This window comes from Larus michahellis, chromosome 4, assembly GCF_964199755.1.
Source record: "Larus michahellis chromosome 4, bLarMic1.1, whole genome shotgun sequence".
NCBI classification, from domain to species: Eukaryota; Metazoa; Chordata; class Aves; order Charadriiformes; family Laridae; genus Larus; species Larus michahellis.
In genome coordinates this window covers 87,097,758-87,115,309 of record NC_133899.1, presented here as the reverse complement: position 1 = coordinate 87,115,309, position 17,552 = coordinate 87,097,758, and the positions used below count along the sequence as shown (strand labels likewise).

At 36.3% G+C, this 17,552-nt stretch overlaps 1 protein-coding gene across 5 annotated transcripts in view; it reads left to right on the top strand.

Moving 5' to 3' along the window:
- METTL15 (methyltransferase 15, mitochondrial 12S rRNA N4-cytidine) overlaps nucleotides 1-17,552 on the top strand; it is a 107,162-nt gene that overhangs the window by 36,035 nt on the left and 53,575 nt on the right. For all 5 annotated transcript variants that reach the window (XM_074586252.1, XM_074586253.1, XM_074586251.1 and 2 more), the window contains exon 3: nucleotides 6,756-6,892. In XM_074586252.1, coding sequence (XP_074442353.1) covers nucleotides 6,756-6,892 — 137 coding nt within the window. The remainder of the gene's footprint in view (nucleotides 1-6,755; nucleotides 6,893-17,552) is intronic.

The window sequence follows — 17,552 nt, the reverse complement described above, 5'->3', positions numbered from 1 at the left end:
GAAAGATCAGCTCATCACCATGAACTGATTGAAAGAATTAAGGTTAGTAATGCAAAATAAAGTTGTACATCTAAATGAGGACTTTCAGAACATGACAAAGTTCTTCCCTTTAAGAAAGAAAGCAGAGACTAGAAATTACTGGAACTAGTGAGAAAATTTTATTTTGGGTATTTAAAATATAAATCTCATGTAGTTTCAATTTATGTGTGCCATGTTTGAATTTCAGTTTTGTATCAGTTCCACAATATCATTTGGTTACGCAGTAAAGGAAAAATAATTGCAAAGGCTATCATGTATTAGATGCGGAACATAATCATAAGTGGAATTACAAGTGACTTCAGTAACAGTGAAATGAAGTACTAAAAGGTATTTATCAGGAGATAGCTTGTCAGTGAAAAGTCTTGTATACAAAAATGAGGAAGATGAACTCTTTGTATCTCTATAGCTATCTTAAAGCTAGTTGTAAAATGAAGGCTATAAAGTTTTTGTTTGTTGCTGTCTGTATGTCATGAAAGAGCCAAATGGTTTCTAAAACGTACAGTCACAAACTGATTATAAAATTCCCGAGGGGAACTCTGATGGGGCTATCATAACTTAACAATGGAACGGTGAGTCACTGCAGGAGGAATTCATGTAATAATCTTTTCTGGTATTTATAGGACCAGGAGGATAAAATGTCATTTAATTTTATTTGATTAAAAACTACGAGGCAAGAGAGAAAGAGGAAGAAAAAATGAAGCATCTTTCCTTTATTTCAGGCATGAAAGATGAATGGATTATATAAAAAGCATATTATGAAGCAATATAATACAGTGATTAATGTCAAATTTGATCACTGCTCCAAAACAGTTGTGTTAATAATAAAATTATTTTATTTGATTACTTAAGATTATTTTTTCTTTAAGTTCCAGATGCAAAATGTTGCATTTGAGTGGAACAGATAGATTATGAGGCATCTGTATGAGTTCTTACTTGCCTAGTTTAGGCATATGTATCTCTGCAGTTCAAAGATATCCGTGGAAGGTCTTTATCTACCTTAAAAACTTATGCCAAAATATACTTAATGTAGCCTTAATTACGTTCGTTAGGATGCCAAAAATGCTTTAGCGTATTCCATTAGTGCTGGTATCCAGCACTGTGTATTTAGTCCTGCAGTCACTTCTGCTTGAATCAGACCTGTGTCATCTCTTACATAGTGCTCCGGATTGAAAGATCATAGAATCATAGAATCCTTTAGGTTGGAAAAGACCCTTGGGATCATCAAGTCCAACCATCATCTCCACTCCACAAAGTTCTCCCTTATACCATATCCCCCAACACTACATCTAAATGACTCTTAAACACATCCAGGGATGGTGACTCCACCACCTCCCTGGGCAGCCTATTCCAGTGTCTGACCGCTCTTTCTGTGAAGAATTTTTTCCTAATGTCCAGCCTAAACCTACTCTGTTGCAGCTTGAAGCCATTTTCTCTTGTTCTATCGCTAATTACCTGTGAGAAGAGACCAGCACCAACCTCTCCACAATGTCCTTTCAAGTAGTTGTAGAGAGCAATGAGGTCTCCCCTCAGCTTCCTTTTCCTCAAACTAAACAGTCCCAGCTCCTTCAATCACTCCTCATAAGATTTATTCTGCAGGCCCGTCACCAGCTTCGTTGCCCTCCTCTGCACTCGCTCCAGCACCTCGATATCTCTCTCTTATTGAGGTGCCCAGAAGTGGACACAATACTCAAGGTGTGGCCTCACCAGTGTTGAGTAGAGGGGGACAGTCACCTCCCTCCTTCTGCTGGTCACACTATTTCTAATACAAGCCAGGATGGCATTGGCCCTCTTGGCCACCTGGGCACACTGCTGGCTCGTGTTCAGCCGCTTGTCAATTAGAACCCCCAGGTCCTTTTCTGCCAGGCAGCTCTCCAGCCACACTTCCCCAAGCCTGTAGCGATGCATGGGGTTGTTGTGGCCCAAGTGCAGGCCCTGGCACTTGGCCTTGTTGAAGCTCATACCGTTAGCATTGGCCCATTGGTCCAATCTATCCAAGTCTCTCTACAGAGCCTCCCTATCCTCATGTAGATCAACACTCCCGCTTAGCTTCGTGTCATCTGCAAACTTGCTGATGCTACACTCTATGTCCTTATCAAGGTCATCAATAAAGATGTTAAACAGAAATGGTCCCAACACCAAGCCCTGAGGGACATCGCTTATGACTGGCCACCAGCTGGATTTAACTCCATTGACCACCACTCTTTGGGAGCGCCCATCCAGCCAGTGCTTGATCTATCGTGTTACAGTTGTCTACTGCTGCTTTGAGGTTTGGTTGGTTTGTGTTGGTTCTTTCAGAAAGGGCTGTATAATCTGGTGACCATGTGGTTATTCATAGTGAACACTTGCATGAATTCTCAACTAAAGCTTTTAGATGCTGTCATAATATTGAGAGCTTGTCACTATGTCATGGTACAATGATCCTCATCCTTTCTCTTCTTCTCTCCTTTGCACTACTTATATTAATTTTTGGTTTACTTCTGTATGGTTCATGAATATTCAGCATGTATAAAGCTTAAAGTTTATCAAATTTAAAGTTACTGAAAAGAGAGGCAGATGTGTGTGAGGAAAGGTGAGACTGTTAAGCAGCATAATAAATATAAGTATTCTTGAATAAGCCATGAGATATTCAAAAATTCATTTGGAAAGAAAACACCCAGTATTAAATATTGCTTAAATAGCAAAATTGTCTGGATATATTCTTGGCCAAAAACGTCCCTAACTCATCTTTTCATTTTCTGCTGTTCAAATGTGATGAAACAAAGGACCTTCTCCATAGTACAGAAGTGTTGGTGAAAGGCAGGCACAAAGGATCAAATCTTTGTAATACTTCTAGAGATCACCAAAGAAGAAATCAGACATTTAGAAAACAAACAGATGTGCAAAAAGAAGCAAACTGCTAAACGTATTGGTGAGGAAAGACTATTTTCTGGAACTTCACATCATTAGTGAGTTTAAGTGGAATAAAATTATTATTACAAACTTTTTTGTTTTAAAGAAGATATAAGTAACTGCTTCTAGCACTCGCTGTACCTGTCTTGATCCTTTCTGACGCATTGTAGGCTCGTTTCAGGAAAAGCAGTGTTGAGGTTTTCAAAAATTTTAGTGCTAGATTTCTAGCTATGATATCAAATAAGAGCATTTCTTCTTTTTTTTAAACAAAATAAAACAACCAAACCCACCCCAGAAGATGTTACTTCTGTTGATTAAACGTATTTTCCCAAGAGGAATTATGATGTGATTTCAATTGGTTTTGATTGTTTCGTGTTGCTGCAGAATAAGTGCTAACCCTAAACGACACTTGAGACTCTTGTGACTTAAGTTTTTTGAGTGCATTTCTGAGTGGGTTAATCCTATGCAAGAAATAAAAAGGTGGTTTTAATTTTCTGTTGTTCCTTCACATTTTTCTAAAGGGATTTTTCTATGGAAATAGAAGATAAAAGTGAAGGGTCTGTTTCTTGCTTATGTACGTTAGTTCTGGTAAGGATTAAATGGAAATAACTTGAGGGAACTCAAAGAACATCAGATATTTCTTGGAAATTTTAAGAGTAATTTAAGAGGATTTGTATATTTTCTAGATTTCATGTTATTTATTGCAATATTCTAAGCAAAATGCAGAGTTAACAATTACACTTTTATATTAATAATTTTCATTTAAGAGAGATAATACAAATATTGCTAATTAGTTAATATCCTACTCAATAGCCAGTAGTGGATTTTTACAAGGATAGTATAAGTAACAGTACAGTGCAAAAAACCCATACTGAATGGACCCTCTCTGAACCTGATCAACAGTGATAATGTGAGAGCTTATAGAGAAAATAAATGTTTTCAGTAGCTTGGAATTTTTAAGGTATGCAACCTAGCTAAATTCTTGTGGTTAGTTGCATGTTAAAAAATACCTACACTTTTCTGACTGTTTCAGTTTTCTGCTTATAAATCAGTTTCCGTGAATGTACTTTTGGTTTTGTTATTGCGGAAGATAAATCAGAATGCTTAAATAGATTGTGGGAACGTTTATATAGTATGGATATTATACCCTCTGTAACATAACCTTGTCTTATACATACTGCTTACAAAAAAATAAAATTTTATGTCAGCTCTTTATTTCTTTGTATGAATTTTGCAATTTAATATTGGATAATGAGACAGCTATTTTTTCCTGCATGAACTTTGTAAAATATTATAGGAAAGTTCTACTTCTAGAGCATGAGCTCTAGAGCTCTAGCATGCTTCCTAAGAAGCATGATGGTATAACAGAAATTAAATCATGACAACCTAAAGATCTTAAAGGACCGTAATTTTCACTTACTTTTATCCACAGTAGAATTGTATTATTAGTCTCATAAATATTTAGTTTTATTATTATGGGATTTCCATTAAAAAGCCTTTATTTATGTTTTCTAAAAACTGTTTCTGAAAAAATGTTTGGGTCTTTCTTCATTGCCTTTGAATTTCTGTTCTTATCAAAAGGGCTTTTGCGGTTGAATCTTAATTCTGTCAAGACATAAGTTAGAAAATTTCCCTTTAAAGGTTGCTTACCTTTGGGGTGGATAATTTTTGTAAATGAGTTTAGTTCACATTAATTTTTGTTTAATGTGATTGCGCTTGATAAATGGTCTTCAAAAACTGTTTCACATAAAAAAATAATTTGAGAAGTGTAAAAAAAACCAAGAAGGTGTTCATATTGAAGGATATGGAGAATTTGTTCTTCTAGTTTATCTTGCATGGAGTCTGATTTACACACACACACGCACCCACCCACCCACCCACCCAGTCAACAGAGGTCAGTTAAATCAACTGAGAGGAAAGAGTTGTGGAAATTCAGAGATGCAGAAACTAGAGAAGATGCTGTTCAGTCGCATTTCTACTTGGATTTAAATACACTGTCATAACACAATAAAAATCTGTCTCTTTCTAAACTCCAGTATGTTTTCCCTGGAGTATAGAATTACAGATACTTTCTTAGTAATTTGAAAAGGAAATATTTCCTAAGAGAAATTGCAGTCATACAACCTCTGCATTGCTAAGTGAAGAGTCAGTGATTTCTGTCAACAAAATAGTTCTTGACTTTTTAGGCAGTTAAGTACCTGTGTTGTGAGGCCAAAGGAGGAAGGCGCGTGGGGCAGCTTCTAGAAACATTACTGCTGTTTTACCGATAAAAAAGACTTAAACCAGCATTAAGTTCTACCTGATTTTCTTGTGTTTCTTCCATTAGTGGAATCTTATAGCCCAACCTGCCTTGGTTCAAGGTGGTTGTGTCCCAAGTCATCGTTTCTTAGGAAAGTCTCAGGAGCAAAGCCTCCTGCTCAGCCTGCTGCTGGTTAAATGGACTCTGACTACAGAAACCTTTCTAGGATGAGCCTACAGAAACTGCAGAGCTGTCAGGAGAGCAGCGTTCACCTTTTCAGAGTCTTATCTTACCTGTCCTTCTGCTACTTCCTTCCTTTCTCCTGTTGAGACCTGCTGTGCACCAGTTGCTCGGTCTCCCGTCTTTGCAGGCAAACCATTTGCTCCAGATATTCTCCCCCATGATGGGGCTGGAAGTTAACCAGCCTTTTGAAGTCACCTTATCTCTGTGTGAAATTTGATGACCCCATCACTTTTCTCAAGTATGAGATGGAAAGACTTTTTTTTAGTGTGTGTGAAGTTTTTGATGTCAGGAATGTGAAATTTCCATTTGTTTTCAGGAACTTTGAGTTCTGAGAGGCTATAGAAATGTCAGTAGCCAATTTTACTCAGCTTGTGCTGAATCTGTACTTATGTACGATTTAGTAAGACTGCATTCAAAGTTTCTTGAATGTGTTGTCATTTTTAGTCCAGAAGACTGAAGGGGATGGCTGTGTCTGCCTGGTATTACTAAAAATCTTCCAGTCTTAGTTTGTGTATCCAAAAAAACAGACATGGTATATGTTCACGGGCAGTAAGTATTCCTCAGAATTAAGGAAATATATATATTGTTAATCAAAAGGTGTAACTCAAGCCCATAAAGTGTGTCACATCAGCAAACGAAATGGGATTGCTGTTAAGGTGGGTATTCCTATGCTATTTTGCATCTAATTAACACATGTAATGATGGTAGAGAAGATACAGCAGGACTGGGCTTCAGCGTATCTTAGTAACCTAAATACATAGTTTTGTCCTTGCACAGTGAACCCGAAATCAATCGTATTGTGTCTTGAAAACTTGCGTTTTCTGTGCTGTTAGGTTAATTATGTGCCTGTGCTGCCATCACACTTTGATCTGTCGTATCAAACTATGAGAGTGTCATTTTTAAAATTGATACACAATACATCAGTCTTCCTTTTAGACCTATTCTTACACAGCAGATGGTGCTGATTATTTCCTATGTCCTGTATATCTTTGTATCCATCAAATTGAGCAAGTCCAAACAAAGGCAGTCAAACACGTGTCTTTGCTCTAAACTCAGAATGTGAAGAAATGGGAAGAGTATGAAGCTGCAGTTAGCTGTACCAAATGATTGTCCTTTTGTTCTGGAAGGATTGGTGGGTGAAGGCCAGAGCCCCTAAAATATTACTCTGACATGATTGCAATTCCGCACAAAATCTGAAAATATTTCCAAAAAGGCATTGTGACTACATTGAATGGTATGTTTTCCTCCAGCGTATAAAAGAGATTAACAAAAGAAACTTTAAATCGACAATTGGTTTATCACTTTCCTATTCTGAGGTAATGGTGTTGTCTTCCTTACTCAACAGCGTTTCCTTGACATGACGTTTGGAGCCGGAGGTCATACTACAGCTCTTCTAGAGAAAGCCAGCGACATTACGATATATGCACTGGACCGGGACCCCACAGCTTATAAAATAGCTCAGCAGCTTTCAGAGTCGTACCCGTAAGTTGTCTTCTCCTGGCTTAAGTATGATCAAGAGGAGGTTGATACTGTGGTATTATATACACAATTTAATAGAGTTTTATAGTTTTAATATGTAGTTTTCACTGGCTTATTGCAGAACAACGTTATGTGTTGTATGTACCCTGTTAAATAGGAGATCAATTTATTTATGAGTATTTGCATGGAAATTCTTCTGAGTTTTTTGGAGTTAAATGCATATTCTCTACTCTGTTAATTTTGAGTGTGCATCAAGTATCAAATTTTATATTTAAAAATTGATTGAAAAAAGATTCTTGTGCTCTGCCTGCTTTGAGATGATTCTGACAGCAGAGTTCTATAAAAACATACACTTTGTGGTAAATATTTCACAAAAAAGGATGGAATAATAGACTTTTAAATTAAATAATGAGGTGATTTAAATATGGTTTATGGCTGTTTTCATTTTTAAAAAACCAAAAACTAATTGTAAATCGGTATTAGGTTTGCTGAATATTTTGCCACTGGCTTCAGAAACTACTAAACAATTTAATAAGCTACTATTTCTGTGTAAAGCTCATGCTTCGATTTTCTTTTTAAATAGAGTGCTGAATTTACTAAATGAACAATTGCTAAATGCAAATTTTTCAGTTAACAAAGTTCTTGTTCCTTTATTCAAGAAACAGCCCAGTCGGAGCATGAGTAGATTCATGCAAAAGTGTGCGATACATAGCGTATGAGCTTTTCAGAAAGCACTCTTGTTTACATTTGACCAAGAAGTAAAAGTATGTAGATACAAAATCAAATAATATGAAATAATTAATACTTAGAAAGTTTAGGGAAAATAGGAAGGAGAGGATGATTACTGTCTGGTGGAAAACATTAGAGTAATTATTTCAAAAGCGCTTTTACATGAGAAAAAGCAAACCTTTCCAATAAGGAAAAAAGTGGAAAAGGTGGATAAAGCGGTTGTTCAATCATGTTTCCCCACGTAAAAAGGAGTTCTGAGGCAGCAGTGCTTTTCAAGCAATGCAGAAGGTATCCCTCACCTTTTCCAAAAGAAAAGGCCAAAAAAACCCACCTATGCATTCCTTTCTTCAAGTGCCATGCTCACATGTCCAGTGGGAAAAATGCAAACACTTGACACAAAAATGTAGCTCAGTTCCTAGTCATCCTACTCTGTAAGACCACTTAAATGTTTTTCTCTAAATTTTCAGTTCATTGTGGGCTGAAGTGACAGGCAGAGTATACTTATAAATTTGTGGAATTTGTCTCTCAACTGTTATTTGTCCAGAGAATGATCTTTTTGACAGAATGGTGTGGAGAATGTTGGCAAGACAAGTCCATTTTATTTTAAACTAAGCCTACAAACTTGTCCCACCGGATGTCATGGGTGTTGTAAAGTCTTCTGTTCTTTGTGTCATAGAAAAAAAAAAAAACAAATATGTAGTCCAAATTAAAGCTAATCTTACAGCTAATATGAATTTTCAGAAACATTCACAGAAGACAATGATGAGCAGTCCTCTGACTCAATGTGTGTTTATCAGTGAAGTATCCTATGCAGACCTAGGTGTGAAGGAAGTTTATTTTCCAGATAGATGAAGGGGTTTTACAAGTATTAGATGTTGTTCTGCCAGTGGCTGACATTGTTAGTTCTCTGCTTGCTTATGTTTGTGAAGAGATGAGCTTTAATCAATATAGTATTGCAGTTGATGCAACTTACTATGGCTTTATAAACAAAAGAGGTCTTCTAGGTCCTATTTCTGTTCATAAAATCATATAAACTTGGTTACTTGGACTCCAGATACAGTGTGGTCAACCTTTGCAGATGCAAGTTATCATTAGAATGAAGTGGATTCTTAAATAAAATATTGTTAAGTCATTTAGTGAAAAAGTCTTAATCACTGAAAGATGACTGCATGCCACTTGAATATATACGGTAAGATACAGAGCAGTATTCTTATTTGTTTTGGTGTTTTCCCTTATCTCCTGTCTTTCCTATTGGAAAGAACAGCTGGGTCCTTTTTCAGAAGGTAAATATATCTTTTTTCGTAATAGTTTACGTTGAAAATTAAGGTAACAATGTTCACATATGGTATATGTGCTCATTATTAATCTACTTTCCCTGGAAAGTCAGTTGCATAACGCATTGTTAAATTAAAAATGGGAAGGAGGAGGTATAAGTATATAGGTTATAAATAACAGGTAAAGTTAGGGTTTACTTACAAATCAGTTGTAAGTATAAAGAATTTACTTATGAGATAAGGAGGTTTCGTAAATGGTATTTTTTCTTTCGGTATTTATTAAAAGATGGTTGTTCTAATATTATGGGGTTTTGTTTTCTGCACTATGTTAGAAATAAATCTTTTATCATAATTTTATCAGTTTAATTCAAATCTGTGTTGGCATCAAAAGCTCGGGAAATCCATCTAGTTGGCACCTTTTTTCTGGTCAGGTCTACTCTCAGGTAAAATAGTTCCCTCATCTAGTTCACCAAGCAGCCGCAGAAATGGTTGTGCTACCTTAAAAATGGCAATGGCAGCGTGCGGGTGCAAGCTGAGAGAAATGTAGGGCTGTCCCTTCTGTAAGAAGCACAACTGTAGAGGTAACTGGCTGAAGAGCTGCAGCACAGAAGTATAAATTTCTCCATTGTTTTTCTGTTCCAGGGTTGGGGGTTTTTTTCACCTCTTCTGTTTAACACTGCTCTTTTGGGAGAGGTTATTTGACTTCCTGAAGTGCTTCACTTCCTTTGGAGGTGATGGCACAAAGAGGTGAAAAGGTTGTTATGGAACCGTAACCAGTAAAATCTGATTCCCATTATGTCTGACGATGGGAACGCAATGGCAAATCGAGAGTTATACATCAATTGAATCTTCTGTTGCCATTTTGTTCCTACTTAAAACAGAATATTGTACTTGTTTAATTGGGGATGTTAACAAATTCCAGCATATCAACTACGTGACGGATCTTGAGTCTTGCAGTAGTATTTGCAGTAGTCCATCCTACCATAAAAAATTCAATTCTAAATATTCAGTGTTAATTGCTATTGCTTATTCTGGCTAGGTACCATTAATAGTCTTATTAAAATCGTGTAGTTCCAACTGTTACTCGCTATGAGGCTTAATTTTTTTAATCATCCTATATTTTAAGTCACTGAGTTACAAGATTATTAAAGCTCAAGTTGCAGAAATATGCCCAAAGAAATGGTTAGAAGAGGAGATAAGTATGGCTAAATTAGGGGATTTTTCAATATTCAGAACTAATAAATGAACTCCTCCTTGTACTTAGCCGAAAGACAGCTGGAGTAATAAGTCACTGAGTGAGAACGCTGAGGAAAAATAAGTCTCATGTTTGTATTTTAAATGTGTCTCTTTGCTTCTTGATCGTGATTTTGTCAGAACTAAAATCTGAAGAGGGTAGAGTTCCATCTGCAATTCTTGCATTCATTTAGCCTCTCTGTTTATTATTTTTATTTTTTAAAGTATGTAGTGCTGCTTTAATAAGGAGAAAATGGGTCAGGGCCTGTTAGATATTCAGTGTGTGGGTGGGAATCCTTTGACGTGCTTTCTGGGGAAGCCTCTAACTTGGGAATTGCTGCTGATAATCCAGGAGAACAAGACAAAATTCAGTCAGTAGCAATATATATTACAAGTAAACCCTTTCACGCCCACTGAAAGGGAGAGGTTAGAGAGGTGGCTGAAATCTGGCAATTAACCAATATCATTGCAAGCTTTTAAGTATGAGGAACCTACGCAAAGCCTACACAGAGGAGACAATATGTTCTTTTTAATTCTCTGAGCAGAATAAGAAATTGTGCCCCAAAAGTAGGGATAAATAGTATAAAATTCCTCATACAATTGAACTGCCATTTTATTGTAGTTCTAAAGTAATTTTGAGGCTTTGCTTTCGGGGTTCCGCTGTTTACAGAAAGAGTGGAATAGAACCATCAGCTGTGTGTTGTGTGTTCTGGGGAAAAGAGTATATTTTGTTCAGTTCCAGGCAAAACAGAACTTCTTTTTTCAGTTGCAATAAGCTTATTTTAAGCGCTTGTGAATTGTAGCTGAGTGTGTAATATAATGATGCTTTTGTTGCTCTATGTTATTTATATAGGCTGCTATTAACTTTTGACTGTAGTGCACAAGGGAGACAATTAACAGTGTGCAATCAAGGCATATTCATTGTAATGATGCCTTGACTATATATTAATAAGTTAATTAGCTACCTATAGTTTTATTTCTTTCTAAAGAATTCTCCATGTATGTCAACATCTGGCTGCCTCTCAAATGCAGGCAACATCGATAAATGAGTTGCTTTAAATATGAGATGGAAAAATGCAATTGAGAGCACTAAAAAGAACTTTAAATGCCATTATATTAAAATAGCGCTCCTCTGTCATTTATTTTGTTCCCCAAAAGGTTTATTTGGATAACACTAGGAATAAAAATTCTTTCTCTTGTTGGTGAAGTTCCAGCTGTGCAGGTTTCAGAATGACGAGGAACCTTGACTTGCTTTCATACATACGATCTGATCCTTCAATACGTTTAGCTCCTGGTTCAAACTGGGGCCTAATTCAGTGACCCTGACATACAAACCACATACAACAGCCTACTTTTAACAGTTCTTTTTCTTCCCTTTTTACTCTTTACATTCTTTTATAACTTGGCCCTTTAGTGCTTCCTTAAAACCTTGCCAGTTTGAGGGTCTGTCGTATTTTATGTAGCGTAATTATAGACTTTTCACTACGAACAGCACATCACTGGAAACTGCAATTAAATCTTTTGTGTGTGTGCTTTTTAATTTTCCTTTCTTTGTGGACATAGTGATTGTGTTTAAATTCATCGTATGGGCTGCAAAATCTTTACCATATACGGACTGCAGTCTAATAATTTCAAGTTCAGAAAGTGTTTCTATTACATTACTATTTCTGGGACAGATAAACTCCTTCTCAATGGTCCTTCCAGAACTTGATATAAAGTTAGTTATCACGAACCCTGTGTCCGAAACTGGCCAGTGACATTGGGATGTACCATGGCAAAAATGAAACCAAACGGGTAGAAGAAGCCAGAATTGTGTAATCCCACTTTTTTTTTCTTAAGAGAAGTGCTAGTTTTCCCTTTTCCTGTAAATATTTCCTAAATTCAAGTAAAGGGGGAAAACAGCTTGCCTGATGAGAAAGGAAAATTTCTTGGCAGAGAAAGGAAATGTTTCTTTTTCTCTGGTTGAAGCAACTTGAACTTGTTAGCTCATGTGTCCTCAGTCCTGTACCTTGTAAGCTTTACAAAGACAACATCTCTTTTTTTTTGAGGTACACAACACTTAGTAGTAAAGGATGCTGAAAAAGAAAAGTGGGGAACTCTTATTTTCCTGGCAGTTTTGGTATTAAAAAAATCAACCCATGAAAAAAGTCTTTACAACCATTCCCATAAAAAGCACATAGTACAATGTTTAGTCTTTTTGTACATGTTCTTCACAATGTACGTGTGTGTTTCTGTATTTTACGCTCCGCATCAAGTTCTTACATATAATAGATGATGCTAACTAGCAGAACAAAATGTTACTGCATTGTTTTCTTAATTTACTTAACATTCCTGTGGTAACACTCTGAATTGTTGTTGCAGTCATATACTCACAGTTACCAGTAATGCATCTCTGGCAAGGAATCTGAAAGACAAGTTTGTTGTTTTTGTTAGGGGTTTTAGATCGGGGAGCTGCAATGGAGTGACTAACGTGCAGCGCTATCCTAAAGCCAGTTTATTAATATTTTGTTGGGTATTTCCTGGCTAAGTCAAGACATAATGGGAACAAATGCTGGTGCCTCTTCATCAAGACCATATTCTTAATTAGTCTTTTAGCAGAATAATTTATTTGCCTTGAATATAAATAGTTTGTAAAACTTCTAACAATTTATATCTGTCTTTGTATATTAAAAACAATTTCTATGCCTGTACATACACACTGAGCAGCTGCAGGTGCCTGCATGCCTACACCACTGTCCCCAGAGTTACCATCAGCACTTGATATGGATTTTAATTGGGAGACAACTACAAAAAGATGGGAAAAACAAATTATAGTGTAAAAGTGCATAGTAGAAACCATGTACTTGACAATATAAAAATATGGTTTAATATATTTACTTCTGAAAAAAGTCTGTTAAATGTGATTTTTGTAGCGAGCAAAGGCAATGTGGAGTATATATGGGCTTTTTATCACGCTGTGCAGCACGGACAGTGAAGTGAAGAGGCAGAGGTTGCTTAATCCTCAGCCCCAGTAGTCCATTTACATGTTGTTGACTCGCTCTGAAAAAAGTTAATTTGTGAAACTCCTATAACTAAGATAGAAAAAAACCAACATTATTTTGATAATTAATAAGCCATTTTAACAATTAAACATAGAGATCAGTAAAGAGCAATGGTTTAAAACAGGAAGGTGCTATGTAATTCCTAGTATCCTGTGAGCATCAAAAGTGTTCTTGATGCTTTCTATGGACAGGGAGTTACTGTCCTTGAGAGTGTGAATGATACGTTTTTGCTTAAGGAATAGAAATGCGTATGGAAGTTGAGCTGGGGAATGCAGTATTTTCTGTGTAGTATAGTCAGTCTTTTTATTTTTCTCTTCTGTGTTTTATTAATGTTTTTTCATATAGGATAGTTGAAAAACAGAAGTATTAACGAAATTGTTGCCCATGGAAAACAACACAGGGCGCAATCCAGAGAATACATCTATTCAAACTGTATGTCTGTTCATGTAAGCAGAATGCATCTGTTTGGCTCAAACAGGGCACATTTCATACAGAAATAGTCATAGATATGTGAACACCTCCTAAGCATCCTCAAAACATAGCATCGTTTAAGACCAGTTAGGCAAACAGAACCTCCATACAAAACGAGATGCAAGAGAAATGATGCACAAATCCAAGTGTTTCTTTAAAACAACATGCAGCTCAGTATTACAATTAAGTTTGGGAAGATGTAGCTAGGAGAAAGCCAATGAAGATGGTAACATAAAAAGATGACAAATCTGAATACAGTGGTTGAGCCGACAACCAGTCTTAAGGTGTCAACCTGAAGCTTGAGAAAATTGAATGAGTTGGATTCAACAGTTTGACTAAATATCTTAAGATGTCCCCCCTACAATTTCAGTAGTGTCTGTGCGTCACTCAGTTGAAAGTGTATTTATCCACTGTCTTTAAGATATAAAAGTTATGGTTTACTTTTTTGGGGTTTTTTTTTTTTGGGCGGGTGAGGGGTAGCCTAGAGGAAAGCACGTTTGTGAGTTAACTGAAGTAAGGGAAACTTGTTTCTAGAATAAGCAAGTTGTCCAGCAGGCTGTACTGAGCGTACCTTTGATGCAGGGCTGTTTCACTGTGGCTCTTTGGTGAGATTCAGCTTCCAGCATTTTTATTCTTTTCCTCAGAGGTAGATGTGAAAAAGCTCATATGCCACACCTCACAGAGTGGGCAAGTGTGAGTTGCCACCGCATCCATATATATGGGAAAGGCTGAACGGGGTCCTAAACTGAGAACTTTTCCCAGTGCCAACACTGCCCATGCAGTGGATCTTAAAACTGGTATTTAGTTCCAATGGTGGGAGTTGTTAACTATTGTACGCGTGGGAAGCCAGAAAACAGCTCCTACTTACATTACAGTCAGTAAGGGCAGGAAAGATTGCACTTCATGTAGACTGAAGCAAGTTAATACGTATGTTTGGAAGGCTGGAGCAGATCTTCTTATGCTCAAGGTATAGGCTGTTAAGGATTGATGAATGTGGTATCAGCATCTAGTATCTCTGCATCACAGACTTCTTTTAGCACTGTATCATATCAGAATTTGAATACTGAATGACAAGAAAAGCTTTCTCTCTGCTGAATTTAAACCCATAAATTTATCAAAATCACTTCAGAGCTCTAATTTTTTGCGCCTCAGTTGCAACCAAATACTGCCCTGACCTGACTCTTACTTAACTTGCAAGATGTGTCTAGCTCATGCCTTGAGGTGGGATGGCTACAGGCCATTTCCAACATTAGTAGCTGAGTTTAAATTTCATATACTGGTTACATAAAAGACAAGTCCTTATTTGCACTGTTTACATCTTAAAGGAGTAAGGCGTCTTTTAAGAACATAGCTGTGCCCAAATACTGCCTTTGTATATACAATGGCACGAGTTTCAAGGCATGTGGTTATGCTGACATTCCCACTAAAGCTTTTATTTAGCAATAAAACCATTTGGAGAATGATTAAATACTAATCAGTCTATCAAGACTCGTTCTAGTTACAACATTCTAGTAATCTTTTTAATGCTATATATATTTATTTCTTTTATTTTGGCAAAATTATATGATATTTATATTAATGATTAAAATTATTTTCAATGTCAAGTCATAAGTTTGGGGGTTTGCCTTTATTTTCGTACATAAAATCTCACGTGCCAGTGCAAGATTTAATGTAACTTCCAGTCAAATGAGTTGGGACAGCTCTCTTATATGTTACTGCTTTAGGAAAACAAATTCCTGGCATTTTGATCTGAGTAGTCTTGAGAAAAGCTGCATCGTCATATTATTTTAGTAGGTAAATCTTGGAAGAGGTGTTGGCCAATCTGAAGCTTTAAGGAAGGTTTGCAAGCATTAGGTCTAAAATGATGAACTCTCTTATTTCCATGTTTTTTCTGTTACCATTATTGAGTCATTTTACATTTCAATATTAAGTGAAAATTAGAGTTTTGTGAATAATTGATATTTATCAATGTGGATGGTAGTCTTGGTTTAGTCAATTTCTCCCACGTTATCAGAATCATTCCCATTGGAAGGGATCTTAGGATGTCATCTAGTCCAGCTTCATGCCTCAGGCAGGTTCAGTAGGAACAATTTTAGACTGTAGATTGTCACCTGATGTGAGTGGGTGGTCTGGATTTTTTTTGAAAGCACGGTAGGATTCTGAAATACATTAACTTTCGGATCTTACTGTGCAATAGCGTAGCATTAAATGGTAAATTTGTGCAGCACCATTCTCTAGCAGGCAGTTACGAGTACCCTAAGGTGGCCCTTGAAGTCATATTATTTACAGAGTTTTTATTGAAATTGAGAGACATGCATCATACTGTCATCTCCTTCAAAGTTCCTGCCGAGTGGAACCTCATCCGAAGCGTATAGGAAGTGATTCTGCTTCTGTGAGTTACTCCTGCTTCCCTTTATTCCTTTTCCTACTCTCTGTTCTCAATATTGCTAGGTCAGGACAGTCAATATGATCATCTACACATGTATCTGAATCATCTTAGACATCTTTAGATGACAAAGGTATAGGCCATGCAGCCTAATTACTTTTCAGTCTGAGAAACTACAGCTTTTAGACCACAGAGAGTGATCAAGAAACATTCTGCTGAATGTTGGTTTTCCTCCATCGCAGGTTTTCATTAGTGTTTCTAGGAATACTATAAAATACTAACTGTTCTTACAGAATGGGAGGACCTTTATTTCTTAAGTTGAGGAAGAGGGATAAGAAGCTTCTGAAATAACTTGAAACCAACAAACAAAAAACCCCTCTAGATGTTGGTTAAGGACGTGGAGCTGAAAGTGCGTGATTTTAATTTCTTTTCAGTATGAATGTCCGGATCTTTAATTTATTTTTAAGGACATTTTGTATACCTGCTAGCTCAACTTCATATGGAATACAGTGCCAAGTGTTACTTTAACTGGCAGTAGTTTCAGATATGTCCATTATATTGTTTTTTTAATTCATCTGTATCAGTGTGCTATAAAAGTGCTCAGAACATCTTTAAAGTTTAATGTTATAGCTCTTACATGCAGAGTGTTTCTGAGGACAGTTCTGTGAAGCTTAATTTGGGCTGCAGGTTTTTTCTAAAAGGAACAGATGTCTTTATTTTTAAACATAAATAATTATGATGCTGAAATAATCTTTGAACTGAGAAGATCTATAAAGCTGACATTGACTTTTCTTTTCAGCCAGTTTTCCATCCTCTTGGTTTTGATGAGGAAGTTTCTTATAGGTGTTTCGATGACTTAAGTACTTTTAAATTAATTTCGTAATCATTTCATTATTAAAATACACGTAAAACATTTTGTGAGTGTTGAACTTAAATTCAAATTAAAAACATTTAAAAACATATTTGTCAAAAATATATATTTAGAAATATATTTTGTAACATTTAAGGCCTTTTTTTTTTTTTTGTAGGTGAACAGTTGACTTCCAGGTATATTTTCACTAGAGTAACAAACCAATTTGGTGTTCGTAAAAATAATTAGCATTTTGTAAAGGAAACTGATAGTACTCCTTTCAATATTTTTTTTTTAAATTTTTTTCATAACAGTAAAACTCGAGATTCTGCTTTTTTCAATGACAGGGCGGAAGAGAAGAGAAAGTAGGTTCTAATCTGGATGTTTTTGCACCTGGTAGCTAGGTCTTTTTGTCCTATTGAGATGGCATCTTCGTATTTCTCAGCAACAGTTAGTATTTTAGCTTGCTATTTGTCAAGAGCTGTATATGGAGCTTATTTTTGTTCACATTTACAATAGGAAGCATTGAGGCACTCCGCACAAAACAAGAGGACAAAAACTGTATTGAAATACTTCTCCTTGTATCAGACAATAAAGGCAAGAGTGTATCTCATCAGTATCCAGATCATAATTTTTTAGAGTAGAAGATTCCAGCATTTTCATATGAAGGTGGAGATGA